The sequence below is a fragment of the Limanda limanda genome, chromosome 18 (genome assembly GCF_963576545.1).
Source record: "Limanda limanda chromosome 18, fLimLim1.1, whole genome shotgun sequence".
Taxonomy (NCBI): Eukaryota; Metazoa; Chordata; class Actinopteri; order Pleuronectiformes; family Pleuronectidae; genus Limanda; species Limanda limanda.
The window spans coordinates 2,052,528-2,068,373 of NC_083653.1; the positions used below are offsets into that span (position 1 = coordinate 2,052,528).

The following is a 15,846-nucleotide window of genomic DNA, read 5'->3' on the forward strand; positions in this document are numbered from 1 at the left end:
TAAAAAGGATTCAGACTCATCAGTTGTTGCGTAATCCTTCCGACAAACAAAGAAACCAACCAATGGACATTTGCTAAATTCTGGGGTCAGCTTTAATTTATTTGTGAACAGATTTCTTTGATCATCTAAGTCCTCACATCAAAGAGTTCAGTGACAACTTGAAGGAAATGATCGACTTGTTCTGACTGAATAAAACGGTTCAAGTAGATCATGACATTAAAAGAACCGTTCTCTTGTTCTGTGTTGTGAGATCTTCGATGAACGTGGACCAAACTGAATGTGATAACGTCCCGAGTTCAGCGCACAACGGGAAAATAAACGCACAACTTCAAAGTTTTAACTATTTTTAATGCACAATATGAAATGTTTTGGTTGTTTTTGGTGTCGACTCCTGTTGGTAGTTGTTCTGCTGAGAATCTGAAGGTGACAGATGTGGAGATAGAAGAACGGCGCCCTCTTGTGGGTTAATAGTAACACAGCGAGCAGAGCAGACAGGGGAAGCACCAACGTGTGACAAGAAGGATTTACACATCCACTTCTGTTTTGTTTTTATTTCGTCACATGTAAAAAAAACTGACTTATAGAAGAAAATTCTGCTTTTTCTTTACTGTCTTTACCCATTTCTAAAGCAAATATTTTAATTTTTTAACTTTTGTCTGTACAGTTTGAGGACACGTGAAACTGGTGTTGACACTTTTATACCACGTCCACTTTAGGTTTGGTCCGTTTCTTCAACTCTTTCCTAAAGGTTGAAAGTAACTGAAAACTTCACTTGTTCATTTTCATTTCTGCCACAACTCAGACTGAAGACATAAAGTTTAAATAAATGAAGATGCATCATTATAGATTAAAACGAGACATTGTTGAACTTCCAGCAGTTCATCAGATTAAAAGTAGTTTACCTGCGACAATGTTAAAGTAGAACTTACATTAATGACAACCCAATAATAGAATATAATTCATTTTCTTTAATGTTCTGTTTAATACTTTGATTAGTTTTTGATTCTTTCTAATACTTTAGTTCTTTTATTTCAGTTAAACTTTGAATGTAGGACTTTTAATGATTTTTGCTATTTTTACTTCAAGTGTCAGGAAGTGACATCAGACACTTTCACAACGAGGAGGTTCACGTGGTTATTTATTGTCAAGACTAAAAAACGTCTCCATATTTAACATTTAATCATCACAGGAACTGATCATGTGTCTCTGGTCTCTTACATGTCTGAGAATAGCAGAAAGGCTGTTGACTCATTGTGTCGTAACCCTTTGTGTTTCTCAACTTGATGAAACATGAAACCACCTCACTCTCACTTCCTCCTTTGGTTAAAACTATTTGTTTGGTTCCATTTCAGTATAGTTTGTGTTAATGATTGATGCCTTTTTTTCTGCTCTGTAGATTCTAGTGGAGATAATCTGACATTTCCTTGTCCGTCTAATTTTTTTATAACAAATCTTTGAACCACACGTGTGTCTTGTTTGTAAAATGCTTATTTTTTTGTCATTTTTAGATATTTATTAATCTGTGAATAAACTGTAGCAAGCAGCACTAAGATTTAATTATAATTGCTTCTCTGGTCTGATTAATGAAAAATGTTTTGGTATTTGTATTTATAAAAGTCTTATGTTTGGATTTGATTTCTTCCATCCGGTCTTCCACGTTTGTCCATACGACCAAAAAGTGAGAAAGAAATGTGGGGTAGTGGTTCTGTGACGACTGCTGAGACTATTCATGAATCAAATCATTTTGGTGATTTTTAATTCAAATCATCTCTGTTAATCCCCCGGCAGCGAGTCCAAAAATAAAGAGTGAATGGACACGTCAGTGTTTTTCGGGGTTTCTAGACAACAGTGAATACAGAGGAATAAGGTTTAGGATGATTCAGATACGCACACAATCGTTGTTGTGACGATCAGCTAGTTGTCGGGCTGGGTCTTTTCATGGGATTTGTTGACAATGAGAAGATATAGAATATTATCTCACCTCTTTATCCAGGATATCGACGGATCCACACCTGATACTTGAATTAAAAATAATAATATTACCTTTATTTATACAGCACATTTCAAAACAACCATTACTAAGTACTCAACAAATATAACAAACAATACAAAAGATCGAAAGCGACAAGAACATTTTTACAGCAGATAAAATAATACATCATTTAAAGTTGCGAAAAAAGTTTTGAAAAACAGAAGTAACAGCAAAAAAATTGATAGTTGCAGAGTGTAAACCACGTTGGAGAAACGAGTAATGTCATATATATACCTGAATCACATGATACGCAGATGACATAACTCTGTATGTTTTTGTTGGAATCATGAGATGCAGAATAAAATTCCAACAATAAAAGGATTTACGCCAATATCTGTGTTACCATGTTGTTTTTCACAAGCACACACACACACAAACTATGAGGTTCACCAAATAGCAGAAGAAAATGGATATGTAAAAACTTACGCAAGTGATTGCACAATGGTTTTTCCGACCAACCCCTGTTTCGAAACATCTGCAATATTCTTGTCAATTCATTTTCCCACAACGAACACAAATCCATCAATTAACATATTTTCTTATTACATATTACTAGTTTATGTCTTTTATTTTTCATGTCAATGTCCATACTGGAGGACGTGAGCATGTGTTTGTGAAAGATTCAAAGACACCTCCGGAAATGAAACCGCCCCTAAACTGGTCGTATATAATCGACGGGCTAAGTGATGACCAAAATAGGTTTTACTGAGAAACTCAACCAAGGAAACGTCATCAACTCAGTTATAGTTCTGTGCAAAACACAAGAAGGTCAGACAGAGAATGGCTCCACTTCTGTTTCTCCTCATTTTGTTGCCTACAATTGAAGGTAATTGCTCCTATGTTTATTGTTTTTATCTTTATTGTAGTTTTAAAGAATTACTATTGAAATTATTACCTGGGGTAAAAATCGAGCACAAAGTTGAGTGATTGGCAAAAAGCTATTTTTCTCTAAGCGTTGTTTTCTGCTTCCTGTTTTTCTGCGGTTTTTACAATGCGACGTGATGAATGTTACATGTTTTTAAAGTTTTCCTCAGGAACCAGGTAGAGAAAACACGTTTTGACACATTTTACCTAATGTTTACCTTTCATAAAGAATTCCAGTGCTGACATAAAATATATTTTGAATGTTGTGCCAACGTGTGGTTGGAAGAAAAATTTCCAGCATTTTCCATATAGCAATATACATTTATTTACTTTCTTTTTATTGTGAAATTTGCATATATTTACTCTGTAAAATCATATTCAATTTATTTACGCATGCAATTTCCTATCATAGGGTCATACTTCTGTGAAATCATACCTGCCTTTATAATTACAACAGTCTGTAAATACAGATATACTTTTTATTTCATCTATTTATTGCCTATTTAAACTTGCACACTGTGTCTACCTTATATATATACACTTTAAACATGGAGACATTTTCTGAATATTTCTAAATAACCCTTTGGTTTTCGTGGTTTTGTATTCTCTGCAGCTTCACTGGAGAGAATCCATCTCTTCCACACACGTGGCGATGAAGCCGTTCTGCCCTGTGACATCGTATCTTCATCTACGAGGTGCTCCACGGTTATGTGGAAGTTCAGCCAGGCTCAGAAGGAGAGCGCTGTTACTGTGCACACTGGATTTGACAGTATCACGGGTATGAGTCTGGACACTAGCTGTTCTCTGCTCATCACCAACGTCAGCGATGAAGACGCTGGTCGGTACTTCTGTGAGCTGAAGAGCAGTCATCAAAAAGCCTTACCTGTAATTCTCACTGTTTTCACCCGTGAGTCTCATCTCTATTATTCTTCAGAGAAATTCTACTTTCTAACTGCGGGTTATAATACAGGACATTAGCCCTGATCATAAATACAAAATATTCATTCACTTTCAGTATTTTAATCCTTTAAAATTCTACTTTGTTGACATAATACCATATACATGTTTATTATTATTTTCCATATACAACATATAACAGGATTTGTTTGTGGAGATTTAACACAGCCTGAATAATAACATTGTTATTACATATGCTGTTTTATAAGTAAAGTTGACATGGATCCAGGATAAGGTAATAAAGTGGCCAATCAGCCTTGGTGGAGGAATGTGCATTTCTATTTTCAGAAACGCAGAAATTACCCACAAACGATAATGAAAGGATGAACACATTCTAGTTTGTTGACATAATACAATATACATGTATTATTTTCCATATACTACATATAACAGGACTTGTTTGTGGACATTTAACACAGCCTGGCACGTGTCACTGATTAATAACAAGATTAATGGCTTTGTGTAAAATCGGATTAAAAAATTTGTTTCTCTGTATGTTACGGACAAAAATACTTTCAAATATGCATACTTCAAATATAACCCTAACCCATAATAACATGAAAAGATGACTGATCCCTGGTTTCCTGTCAGTCTCTCGGCTCCCAGTAGACCCAGTGGGGGGTCTGGTGATAGAGTGCGCTCTGGAAAGACCCTTTCTGTTCAGCTCCTGTGGGGACAGCAGGTTCCGATGGCTGGATAAAGGGACGGGAGCTGTGCTGTCAGGGGAAGACGTCTCGTTCAACAACACAGGGGACAGATGTGTCTCCTCTCTCCGTGTGGACAGACGCCACAACAAGAGCTACACCTGCCAGTATGTCGATGGGGACATGCAGGTACAGATACAGGCCGACTACACACCGGCCGCCAAAGGTGAGACGGGAAACTGTCGGGAGTAATTCCAATGTTCGTGCACTTCACAGTCCTGTAGCTGTTCCTCGACCATTCAAAGAAGAAGTAACTAGCACCTTGTGTGCAGCTCTCCCTAAAATTAATTTCATGAAAAAAAGAGTAAAGTGATTAGTTGTAAAATATGAAGAGCTTGTTTATTTTTGATGTTTTTCTTCTGTCCAAAGGTGTGTTATCTTTGGTTTTAATAAAAGTATTTATTTCTGACTTGTGAACCTCAGATTCCTCAGGTTGCTCCTGTTCCTCCGGTTCCTCAGAGTCCTCAGATCTCTCAGGTTCTTCAGGCTGGTCTCCTCTTAGCTACGTCATGTTAACTGTGCGTGTTGCAGGACTGATCCTCTTGATCACAATCACTGCTCTTATGATCAGAGACAGAGGTGAGGAAATGAACAGAAACACGTCCTCTTTTGAGGATTTATTAATTTCTCTCATTTCGTTTTGTTTTTTTCTTCTTTTAAGGAAACTAAAAGCCGCTGGAAGACGACAAATCTTTCTCAGACTAAGATTTCTGCCTCCTGGTGGTTTCTGGGTCATTTGGTCAAAATCTGTCGTCAGGGAGTTTGACCTGAAGCAGATTCATCTCTATGTGGCCTCTCTACACCATCATACCTGTAAATGTTCATGTCATCTCTATACAGCCTCAACATATAAAGTGTATATGCAATAATTAAACCTGTGGATCAAAGAAATGTGCTGTATAATTTTAATTACTTGCCAAATATGAATAATAACATGGTTATTGGTGGAGGAATGTGAACTTCTATTTTCAGAAACGCAGAAATTACCCACAAACGATATTGAAAGGATGAACACATGTTGGTGCAGATCCTGCTTGAGGATTTTTTAAACTTCTTTAGCTATGTTTTTTTTTTTCAACCTTTTTAAAAATGCTTTTGTTGCAGGAATACAACAACAGTGTAGTGTGGTGAAGAAAATGAATAAATAAATAAATTCAAGGGAGAAAATAAATAAAAACAATAAATGAGTCATAAACTCATGACAGACAGTTACAGTAACATGGGACAGGTAGTCTAGGCAGAGTTAAGAGTTAATTTTATTGGTTTAATTTCTCACAAGAATTCGTGTTAAATGTATAACATGAAATGTATAATTTTTCGTGATATTCTGTGAAAATGTCTCCGCTGTTCATCGGAGTCTCTCATTCGACCTTTCACATTTTGCGTTGAGTCAGGACTTATGTAAGAGCTGAGTTCCTCGAAGTGAGCGAGAAGGTAAACAAGAGGCCGGACTCTGACCTGTGATAAGGCCTGCGTGCACGGAGTCAGTGCACGGAACAGATCCTCGAAACACTTTAGACAACCAGTCATTATTGATCTTGTGTTTTACTGACTATGAATAAAGACTGACTCTAACTTTTCCATTGTGTTCAGAGAGCAGGAATCAAGAGGGACAGCGAGCAGAGTCCTGAGCTCCTGAAGACCCCGTTTGTTGTCATTGAATTGCTCACAACTACCAAAGGAGAATTTACAGTTTCTATTAAGTGCAAACAATCAGATATAATATCATCTCTCTGAGGAGCCCCTCTATAATCAGGATTTAACATTTAATTTCTAATTGCTCACATTAATGGTGCTGATCATATTCATTCACTATTTAACTGCATCTGACTTTCATTTCCACGCCCTTCACCTCCTCCTCACATACAGGGAACAGCACATAGCTCATGGGGGGAGGGGTTGAGGGTTAAGCCCACACATGGAGTCAGATCCAGGTCGTCCTCTGAAACTCCCGGAGCTGGAGTGAAACGGAAGCGCTGCAGGAGGGTGACGAAGAAGATGAAGAGCTCCATCCTGGCCAGACTCTCTCCGAGACAAACCCTGCGACCTGTTGAGAGGGACGGCGAGGTAAGATGCCATCTGCAGGAAGTGAACATCGAGAGGAAAGGACACGTGCTCACCAACCTGCAGAAAAAGGCATGAAGGCGTCTCGCTTGACGAACTTTCCCTCTTTGTTCAGGAAGTGGGCGGGATGGAAGGAGTGAGGTTTCTCCCACTCGTTCTCATCGTACAGGACAGATGTCAACAGAGGAAACACGGTGGTCCCCTGTGGACAACAGCACATTTCAAATAGACATTATTATTTTCGAACAACGTAAAAAGGTTTCCTCGTGTTGTCGGGTTGGCGCTCTGGGTCGGATTCTTGCGAACACAATATCTCCGGAATGGAATAAAGGTATGGACATCATCACATTTAATCTGAGTCTGACCTTCTTGATGAAGTGACCCTGGAAGGTGACGTCCTTGGTCGTCTTGTGAGGCAGAGCCATCGGGACGATGTTGGCCAGTCTCTGCGTCTCATGGATGACGGCGTCAGTGAAGGGCAGGTTCTTCCTGTCTTCAACCTGCACTTGACGACTTCCGATCACGCTGCTCAGCTCCTCCTGGACCTGGTCTGAGAAACAGGGGAAACTTATTCTCCTTGGGTTCATCTTGGTACAACAGAGCTTCTATGTGAGAGAGCTGTTGTCGTGTCTTTCAAGCAGCAGAGTGTTGTCAAAGATGTTGATGAAGGAAGGAAACCACGGTCTCAGTACTTACATGTATACAATGTTTATTACACAGAGGTTTTACAGGTCAGGACGAGCTCTAGAAACTCGGAGATAGCCACAAGCCTATAGTGAAAATCTCTTATAGGGGAGCGGTTGACTACAAACCCAGAGATAAAATGACGTCACTCACTAGGGTCTCTAGGGTTTCCCCCCTGTTTTTCCGAGATAAAAGTCCAGTTTTTCGCTCAAATTTTTTTCCATGCTTTTATTTTGAAAGTGACGTATAGCTTCCATAGACGTAGCGTCAAATAAACCTGAAAACATCAGTCTCGACCATCTTTCGCGGGATATACTTCAGATAGGTAGAGGATAGTTTTTATTTTTGTCCCGTTAGTGGCTTTATTATAGAAATTTGAAGTGTAGTTCCTGTTATAAGCAGGTTGGTAGTTGGGACTCTTGTTTTGAAAGGGGTTCAAACGGAAAGGGGTTCTATCGATAGAGAAAAGTGTGAAGGAAAATGAGCGATTGTCCCGATTCAATAACAATCTCTCGTGTCCTCTTTCGGCTGAGGCCTCCTGACAGTATAATACAAACCGCTCGGCTACATTAGTCTGTTGCAGGTTCAGGCTGATGCAGCAGCAACCAGACTCCATGTATGTGAGAGCTTCAGGCAGGATTAAGGGAACGCCTTTTCCGGAGAAAACTTAACTCAGAAAAACAGGATTTTTATCTCGTAAAAACAGAAAATAAAAAAGTTCAAAAAACAGGAATAATCCTGTTTTCAAAATTATTATTTTTTTTTTACTCCAAGGCTTTTTTTTTTTTTTTTTTTAAGTGAATGCAATACGCTTCCGTACATTCTGCTTTATAACCATGTTAAAAAGATCTCTTAGCTGAATATGCGACACTGTGCACATGTATTGCTCCTCACCCTGTATTTTGGGATACTTGGCCATAAGCAGGAGTCCCCATCTCAGCGTAGTTGCAGTTGTATCAGTCCCGGCAGCAAACAGATTGAGAACTGTGATCATGAGGTTTTTATCATGGTAGTGACTGTTGGTGTTCTCAGATTTCTGCACAGAGAGAACCAAGGAAATCTTGATATACAATAAATGTGATAAGCCCGGGCGGCTCAGCTCTACTTAACTCAGACCTCGATGGATTCAAATATCATAGGCAGGTGTTAATTGGAAATGATTATGATAGGAAAGTGCTTCCCAACCTCCAGATGTTCCTTTTGAACCAGAAAGGCGTCCACGAATCCTCTGCACATCTGTGGACTGAGAGTCTCTTTCAGACGTCTGAACAGCTTCACGTTCTGTTCCTTATTGTCTTCAAATATTTTCTTGAAATCCTTCGGGTTACTGAAGAATTTACCAATCCATGGGAACAGGTTGTATAACTGTAAAAAAACAAACAAGTGAAAACACATTTATATATATTTAAATTAAGGATTGAATGTCATTTGAATTCTGTTCTGTTAGATGCAAGAGTTTATTATGTTTATTTAAATCAAAGCACTGTAAGTATAAGATAGGAACACATATAAAGAAATACCTGTACTGATGGAGAGGCCAAGAGTAGAAATTGTTGGTTTGTCCGATAAACCAAAGACGTAAACTCTGAATCATCATATTCAAATCTTTTTCCATAGACCATGGAGCAAATAATATTAGAGATTGCACAACTCAAGGGTTGGGTCGTATCGAAGGCTTCTCCTGCAACAAGAAATACGACTTTGATTTCTTTAACGCCTGAAATGTTGATTATACATGTGTCTGAAAACACTTACCCTTGAACTTGGTGAACACTTCAGTGAGGTACTGGCATTCCTCAATAATTTTTTCCTCACTCACTTTTTTACCCATCCCATAATCTCTTAAGTTTGTCAAGGTAAAGCGCCTCAGTTCTTTCCACGCATCCCCATTGGACCAGATAACCCCTAAAAGGGAACAATTCAATAAAATACATTAAAAAAATAAATAAATTAAAGATAAAGCCTCCGACCAGAAAACATGTTCTTCTGCAGAACAGCTGTAAGCACAGTCGGCAGATGGTGAGATACTGAAATCTCAAATCAGGAAAATTTGTCTTTTGCATAGACTCAACCTGTAAAACTAGCTGAGAGTAGCATCATTATCATTACCATCTGACACCAGACGCCTTGCCAAAGAGAAACAGTGCCAATCACTGCTTAACCAGGTCAATTATTAACTAAAGCGCTCAATGGATTGAGTTAACATTTGTTGAAATTCTTTGCGAAAGAATTAAAAATAAAATTAAAATAAATATTTTTCTTACCATGTCCGCCATTGACCTCTTGCATAATTAACATTGAGTCTCTTTCTCCAAACTCTTCAGCACAGTTAACGAGCGCCTCCTTCACCGTCTTGTATCCGGCCAGAACCACAACTTTCTGGCGTCCCAAATAAATGGTGAACACTGATCCATATTCCTTGGACAACTAAGAACAACAGAATATATTGTAAGTAGGCTATTTACACATTTTAAAGAACTTAAACACAGTCCCAAGAGAAATTTGATACAGTGAAAGATGAGATCTTCACTCTCACGATACACTGCAAAGGAAACTACTCAGTTAATCTCTTTACCATCATTAATGAGTGGTAGGTTCTCTTGAGGTCCAGCTGCAGCAGGTTTCCAAGCAGGGGAAGTGGTCTGGGTCCTGGAGGCTCTTTCCTGTGTTGCTGGGAACTGAATCTGGAGGAGGAAACAAGGTAGACCAGCACCAGAACCAGTAGAGCCCCCAACAGGGAGACAGAGCTGGAAGTCTGGAGAAATAAATCTAATATCCCCATGACTTAAACGCTGTGAGAGCTATGAAACTAACCAGGTGTCTTTTCAGTGTTCTGTGGATTAATCGCAAAAATGGGCACAGCCCCAGAGGAGGAGGGACAGACTGTGGACAAAGGACAGGGGGGGGGGGAAACTGTGGCAAAGTTTGTCTCAGGTCCAACTTGTTTAAAATTTGACTTTAAAACAGTGAATCGTTAAAGACACAAATCATATACAACCACACTAAGCCCTTTGCTCCAGTCATAAAGCATCAGCATGATAACTGACTGAATAGGAGCATGAGCAGGTCTCTAGTTTAACACAGTTACTCACATGAAGTCTTTATAAGTTGAAGGGGAGTTCCCAAATGTGGCATCTATGTTAGGCGAGGCAAAGTTATTTGTATAGTGCGTTATCATGCACAGAGGTCATTGAATGTGCTCTACAGAAATGAGAGGAGGATAAAAAACACATTACAAAGCTGTCGAGCTTGTTTGTAAATGTTGAACATCCTGTTAATGCTGTGAGATGTTTAGTTTGCTAAGTTTTTCTGTTCCCACATGAACATGAACATGAATGTGCAGCAACGTAATAGATTTATTTGGTCGTCTTCAAGCCCTGATGGCTGTGCAGTGATGGTTCGGTCTAAGACAGAGAAAGTGCTGCACTGTATGAATGTGTGTGTGTGATTGGGTGATGAAGTAGTTGCTTTTCAGTGTTGTCCTTTATTCCATTCCTTTTCACTGGAATTCAAACAGCACATCTCTTTAGATGCTAATACCTGTTTTGAACCCTTTTTGTTCTTGAGATCACTGGCGTTTCTACATTAGGGGCAGGTGGGGCACTGGCCCACCAGATGGCGCTGTTGTTCAGAAAGCTAAATACATCTGTACTTTGTGGCAAAATATATTTTATTTTATTTTACATGCAAAGTAGCGTGAATGTGTGTGTGAATATACTTGACTCACAAGCATTATAGTCTTGTTTTGGAGTAATTTGATACGTGTGTGTTTCTGTCTGTGTGGTCGCTCTGTGAAATGCTGCTCTCTCGCCGTCAGTCTCTGGACGGCACAAGCTTAAGACTTGTTGCCATGGAAACACCAATGAGCGTGAACCACACAGGCCAAAGTTAACATTGGGAGATTGGGCACTTTCAGGTGTACCCAGAGAAATCTGCCTAGCAACTCGACTCGAATAATGCGAAACGCGACTCCAGCGCCTTAGCCTGTTGCCTGCTCGGCTTCACCTGAGCTAACAGGCTAACAGGCTAACAGGCTATCCCCCGTCAGTGAACACAACCCGAGTCTGTGGAGAGGTTTCACTCACCTATCGGATAAATAATACGTTTTGAAGTTCTGCTTGTTCTCCTGACAGAGAAGCTAAAGACGTCTGTTCTCCCGTTTCTGTGGTAATTCTCCCGTATTTGTGTGTTAGTAGTGATGAGCAGGTATCGGTGTCTCTGTACCTGGATGGTTAGCTTAGCTCCGCTATCCCGCAGGCATGATAGCAGCAGTAATAGCGATGCTAACGGGACCATACGGAGTTATTGACCCGACATGATGCAGCCCATAGTATATCTTACTGGTCTATATAGGCCTAGTGCTTATAATAATCAGCTATCTCTATTTTTGTGACGGTGACATGATGTCATACAAAATTGCTCCACCAGAAATTTCAGGCTAAAATCGCCACTGCTTGAGATCTTTTTGTTACCTGTTTTTTGGACATCCTTAGTTGACACTGTTAAATTGCCCAGACTGTGTTTTTGGTTGTCTGGAGGTATTTTGAGTTGCTGTTCAAACCATATGGAATCCTCTGCCTGACTCAAATAAAGAAACCTTTTTTGATTATATCCGAACAATTCATCTGTCTCTGTCTCTGCATCTGAGTCATCACCCCTCGTAGCTCAGTGGTAGGCAATCCGCCTGCCACACGGGAGACCCAGGTTCCAATCCCTACTGATCCTTACATTACTGAGGTGTAATAAGAGTTCAGACTTTGCGTCGTCTGAGCCACGGAACAGAAACACTGCAGAATGGCAAATACTCCAAATAATCCCAGAAAAGAAAATCTGAATCTGTTACTAATACAGTTCTTGTGAATATAGATACTGGGTTACTGGGGCAGAAATCTTGAGATCTGCATACAGAGTGAACAAACCTACTTTGGTCTCTTTCCAGATGACTATGATCCCCTGGGTTCACTGACCTTTCACTAAAGTCTTTCTCCAGGAGCAGAAGGTACAGATTGAATCGTCATGAAATCTAAGAGAGACATTATTAAAAACTCAACACTGCAATCATTTGTTTTCCTGTGTCCAGCAGAACAACAGTCTCATCTTCTGCTGACCCCTAACCCCACGTGCTCGGATGGTTTGAATCCCGACTCATCTCGTGTTCTGTCATTTTTATTGCCACTCTTATGTTGCTCCACACTCCTCCAATAAACATTCAGACGTTTCCATACAAAAGTAAAACACACTGTAAATCGCACTGTAAATCACACTGAGGACTCAGTAGTTCCTCTAGTGAACTTCTCTCCTCCTAAGGATTGAATTGCTCACAACTACCAAAGGATAATTTAGAGTTTCTACTAGTTTCTAGCAAATAATCAGATATAACATCATCTCTCTGAGGAGCCCCTCTGTAATCTAGATTTTACATTTAATTGCTCACATTAATGGTGCTGATCATATTCATTCATTATTTAACTTCATCTGACTTTTCATTCCTACGCCCTTCACCTACTCCTCACATACAGGGAACAGCACAGAGTTTATGGGCTGGAGGGGCGTGGCCCAAGCTCACACATGGAGTCAGATCCAGGTCGTCCTCTGAAACTCCCGGAGCTGGAGTGAAACGGAAGCGCTGCAGGAGGGTGACGAAGAAGATGAAGAGCTCCATCCTGGCCAGACTCTCTCCGAGACAAACCCTGCGACCTGTTGAGAGGGACGGCGAGGTAAGATACCATCTGCAGGAAGTGAACATCGAGAGGAAAGGACACGTGCTCACCAACCTGCAGAAAAAGGCATGAAGGCGTCTCGCTTGACGAACTTTCCCTCTTTGTTCAGGAAGTGGGCGGGATGGAAGGAGTGAGGTTTCTCCCACTCGTTCTCATCGTACAGGACAGATGTCAACAGAGGAAACACGGTGGTCCCCTGTGGACAACAGCACATTTCAAATAGACATTATTATTTTCGAACAACGAAAAAAGGTTTCCTCGTGTTGTTGGGTTGGCTCTCTGTGTCGGATTCTTGCGAACACAATATCTCCGGAATGGAATAAAGGTATGGACATCATCACATTTAATGTGAGTCTGACCTTCTTGATGAAGTGACCCTGGAAGGTGACGTCCTGGCTCGTCTTGTGAGGCAGAGCCATCGGGGCGATGTTGGCCAGTCTCTGCGTCTCATGGATGACGGCGTCGAGGAAGGGCAGGTTCTTCCTGTCTTCAACCTGCACCTGACGGCTTCCAATCACCCTGCTCAGCTCCTCCTGGACCTGGTCTGAGAAACAGGGGAAACTTATTCTCCTCGGGTTCATCTTGGTACAACAGAGCTTCTATGTGAGAGAGCTGTGCACATGTATTGCTCCTCACCCTGTATTTTGGGATACTTGGCCATAAACAGGAGTCCCCATCTCAGCGTAGTTGCAGTTGTATCAGTCCCGGCAGCAAACAGATTGAGAACTGTCATCATGAGGTTTTTATTGTGGTAGTGACTGTTGGTGTTCTCAGATTTCTGCACAGAGAAGTTCTACTTAACTTAGACCTTGACTGAATCAAATATCATAGGCAGGTGTTAATTGGAAATGATTACAATAGGAAAGTGCTTCCCAACCTCCAGATGTTCCTTTTGAACCAGAAAGGCGTCTACGAATCCTCTGCACATCTGTGGACTGAGAGTCTCTTTCAGACGTCTGAACAGCTTCACGTTCTGTTCCTTATTGTCTTCAAAGTTTTTCTTGAAATCCTTCGGGTTTCTGAAGAATTTACCAATCCATGGGAACAGGTTGTATAACTGTAAAAAACTCATAAGTGAACACACATTTATATATGTATATATATAAATTAACAATTGAATGTCATTTGGATTCTGTTCTGTTAGGTGCAAGAGTTTATTATGTTTATTTAAATCAAAGCACTGTAAGTATAAGATAGGAACACGTATAAATTGATACCTTTACTGATGGAGAGGCCAAGAGTAGAAATTGTTTGTTTGTTCGATAAACCAGAGACGTAAACTCTGAATCATCATATTCAAATCTGTTTCCATAGACCATGGAGCAAATAATATTAGAGACTGCACAGCTCAAGGGTTGGGTCGTATCGAAGGCTTCTCCTGCAACAAGAAAAACAGGATTAGATTTCTTTAACGCCCTAAATGTTGATTATATATGTGTCTGAAAACACTTACCCTTGAACTCGTTGAACACTTCAGTGAGGTACTGGCATTCCTCAATAATTTTTTCCTCACACGCTTTTTTACCCATCCCATAATCTCTTAGGTTTGTCAAGGCAAAGCGCCTCATTTCTTTCCACGCATCCCCATTGGACCAGACGACACCTAAAAGGGAACAATTCAATAAAATACATTAAAAAAGTGATAAATTAAAGATAAAGCCTCCGACCAGAAAACATGTTCTTCTGCAGAACAGCTGTAAGCACAGTCGGCAGATGGTGAGATACTGAAATCTCAAATCAGGAGAATTTGTCTCTTGCATAGACTCAACCTGTAAAACTAGCTGCGAGTAGCATCATTATCATTACCATCTGACACCAGACGCCTTGCCAAAAAGAAACAGTGCCAATCACTGCATTAGGGAGGTCAGTGATCAATTATTAACTAAAGCTCTGAGTGGATCTAGGAATCATTATTATATTTTCTTACCATGTCCGCCACTGACTTCTTGCATAATTAACATTGAGTCTCTTTCTCCAAACTCTTCAGCACAGTTAACGAGCGCCTCCTTCACCGTCTTGTATCCGGCCAGAACCACAACTTTCTGGCGTCCCAAATAAATGGTGAACACTGATCCATATTCCTTGGACAACTAAGAACAACAGGATATATTGTAAGTACGCTATTTACACATTTTAAAGAACTTAGACACAGTCCCAGGAGAAATTTGATGTGGTGAAAGAACAGATCGCCACTGTCACGATACACTGCAAAGGAAACTACTCAGTTAATCTCTTTACCATCATTAATGAGTGGTAGGTTCTCTTGAGGTCCAGCTGCAGCAGGTTTCCAAGCAGGGGAAGTGGTCTGGGTCCTGGAGGCTCTTTCCTGTGTTGCTGGGAACTGAATCTGGAGGAGGAAACAAGGTAGACCAGCACCAGAACCAGTAGAGCCCCCAACAGGGAGACAGAGCTGGAAGTCTGGAGAAATAAATCTAATATCCCCATGACTTAAACGCTGTGAGAGCTATGAAACTAACCAGGTTGCTTTACAGTGTTCTGTGGATTAATTGCAAGAATGGGCACAGCCCCAGAGGAGGAGGGACAGACTGTGGACAAAGGACAGGGGGGGAGGGAACTGTGGCAAAGTTTTTCTCAGGTCAAGCTTGTTTAACATTTAACTTTAAAACAGTTAAAGACACAAATCATATACAACCACATAAAGCCCTTTGCTCCAGTTATAAAGCATCAGCATGATAACTGACTGAATATGAGCATGAGCAGGTCTCTAGTTTAACACAGTTACTCACATGAAGTCTTTATAAGTTGAAGGGGAGTTCCCAAATGTGGCATCTATGTTATTTGTATAGTGCGTTATCATGCA

The 15,846-nt window shown here is 40.3% G+C and overlaps 2 protein-coding genes across 3 annotated transcripts; both read right to left on the reverse strand.

Moving 5' to 3' along the window:
* Positions 1 to 5,795: 5,795 nt before the first annotated feature.
* On the reverse strand, positions 5,796 to 10,156 carry LOC133024394 (cytochrome P450 2K1-like). Its single transcript, XM_061091481.1, has 9 exons — positions 9,881 to 10,156; positions 9,570 to 9,732; positions 9,061 to 9,210; positions 8,826 to 8,986; positions 8,491 to 8,670; positions 8,200 to 8,341; positions 6,987 to 7,171; positions 6,682 to 6,823; positions 5,796 to 6,604 (listed from the first exon to the last, which is right to left on the reverse strand). The coding sequence occupies exons 1-9, from the start codon at positions 10,085 to 10,087 to the stop codon at positions 6,417 to 6,419; spliced, it is 1,518 nt and encodes a 505-aa protein (XP_060947464.1). The 5' UTR covers positions 10,088 to 10,156; the 3' UTR covers positions 5,796 to 6,416.
* A 2,299-nt stretch (positions 10,157 to 12,455) lies between these two features.
* Positions 12,456 to 15,521, reverse strand: LOC133024393 (cytochrome P450 2K4-like). 2 transcript variants are annotated; one of them, XM_061091480.1, is made up of 9 exons: positions 15,264 to 15,521; positions 14,953 to 15,115; positions 14,479 to 14,628; positions 14,243 to 14,403; positions 13,903 to 14,082; positions 13,662 to 13,803; positions 13,385 to 13,569; positions 13,080 to 13,221; positions 12,456 to 13,002 (listed from the first exon to the last, which is right to left on the reverse strand). In XM_061091480.1, exons 1-9 carry the CDS (start codon positions 15,468 to 15,470, stop codon positions 12,815 to 12,817), a joined length of 1,518 nt encoding a protein of 505 aa, XP_060947463.1. In that variant the 5' UTR covers positions 15,471 to 15,521; the 3' UTR covers positions 12,456 to 12,814. The 2 variants fall into 2 exon arrangements, with proteins under 2 accessions (XP_060947463.1, XP_060947461.1); XM_061091478.1 differs by having other exon boundaries at positions 13,662 to 13,818.
* Positions 15,522 to 15,846: the final 325 nt, after the last annotated feature.

Coding starts and splice junctions, on each gene's coding strand:
- LOC133024394 (XM_061091481.1), bottom strand. CDS start 10,087: ATGGGGATATTAGATTTATTTCTCCAGACTTCCAGCTCTGTCTCCCTG. Junction 9,733..9,880: donor CCTACCACTCATTAATGATG/GTAAAGAGATTA, acceptor TGTTGTTCTTAG/TTGTCCAAGGAATATGGATC. Junction 6,605..6,681: donor CTTCATGCCTTTTTCTGCAG/GTTGGTGAGCAC, acceptor CCCTCTCAACAG/GTCGCAGGGTTTGTCTCGGA.
- LOC133024393 (XM_061091478.1), bottom strand. CDS start 15,470: ATGGGGATATTAGATTTATTTCTCCAGACTTCCAGCTCTGTCTCCCTG. Junction 14,083..14,242: donor TGGCCTCTCCATCAGTAAAG/GTATCAATTTAT, acceptor AGTTTTTTACAG/TTATACAACCTGTTCCCATG. Junction 13,819..13,902: donor TTCAAAAGGAACATCTGGAG/GTTGGGAAGCAC, acceptor TAAGTTAAGTAG/AACTTCTCTGTGCAGAAATC.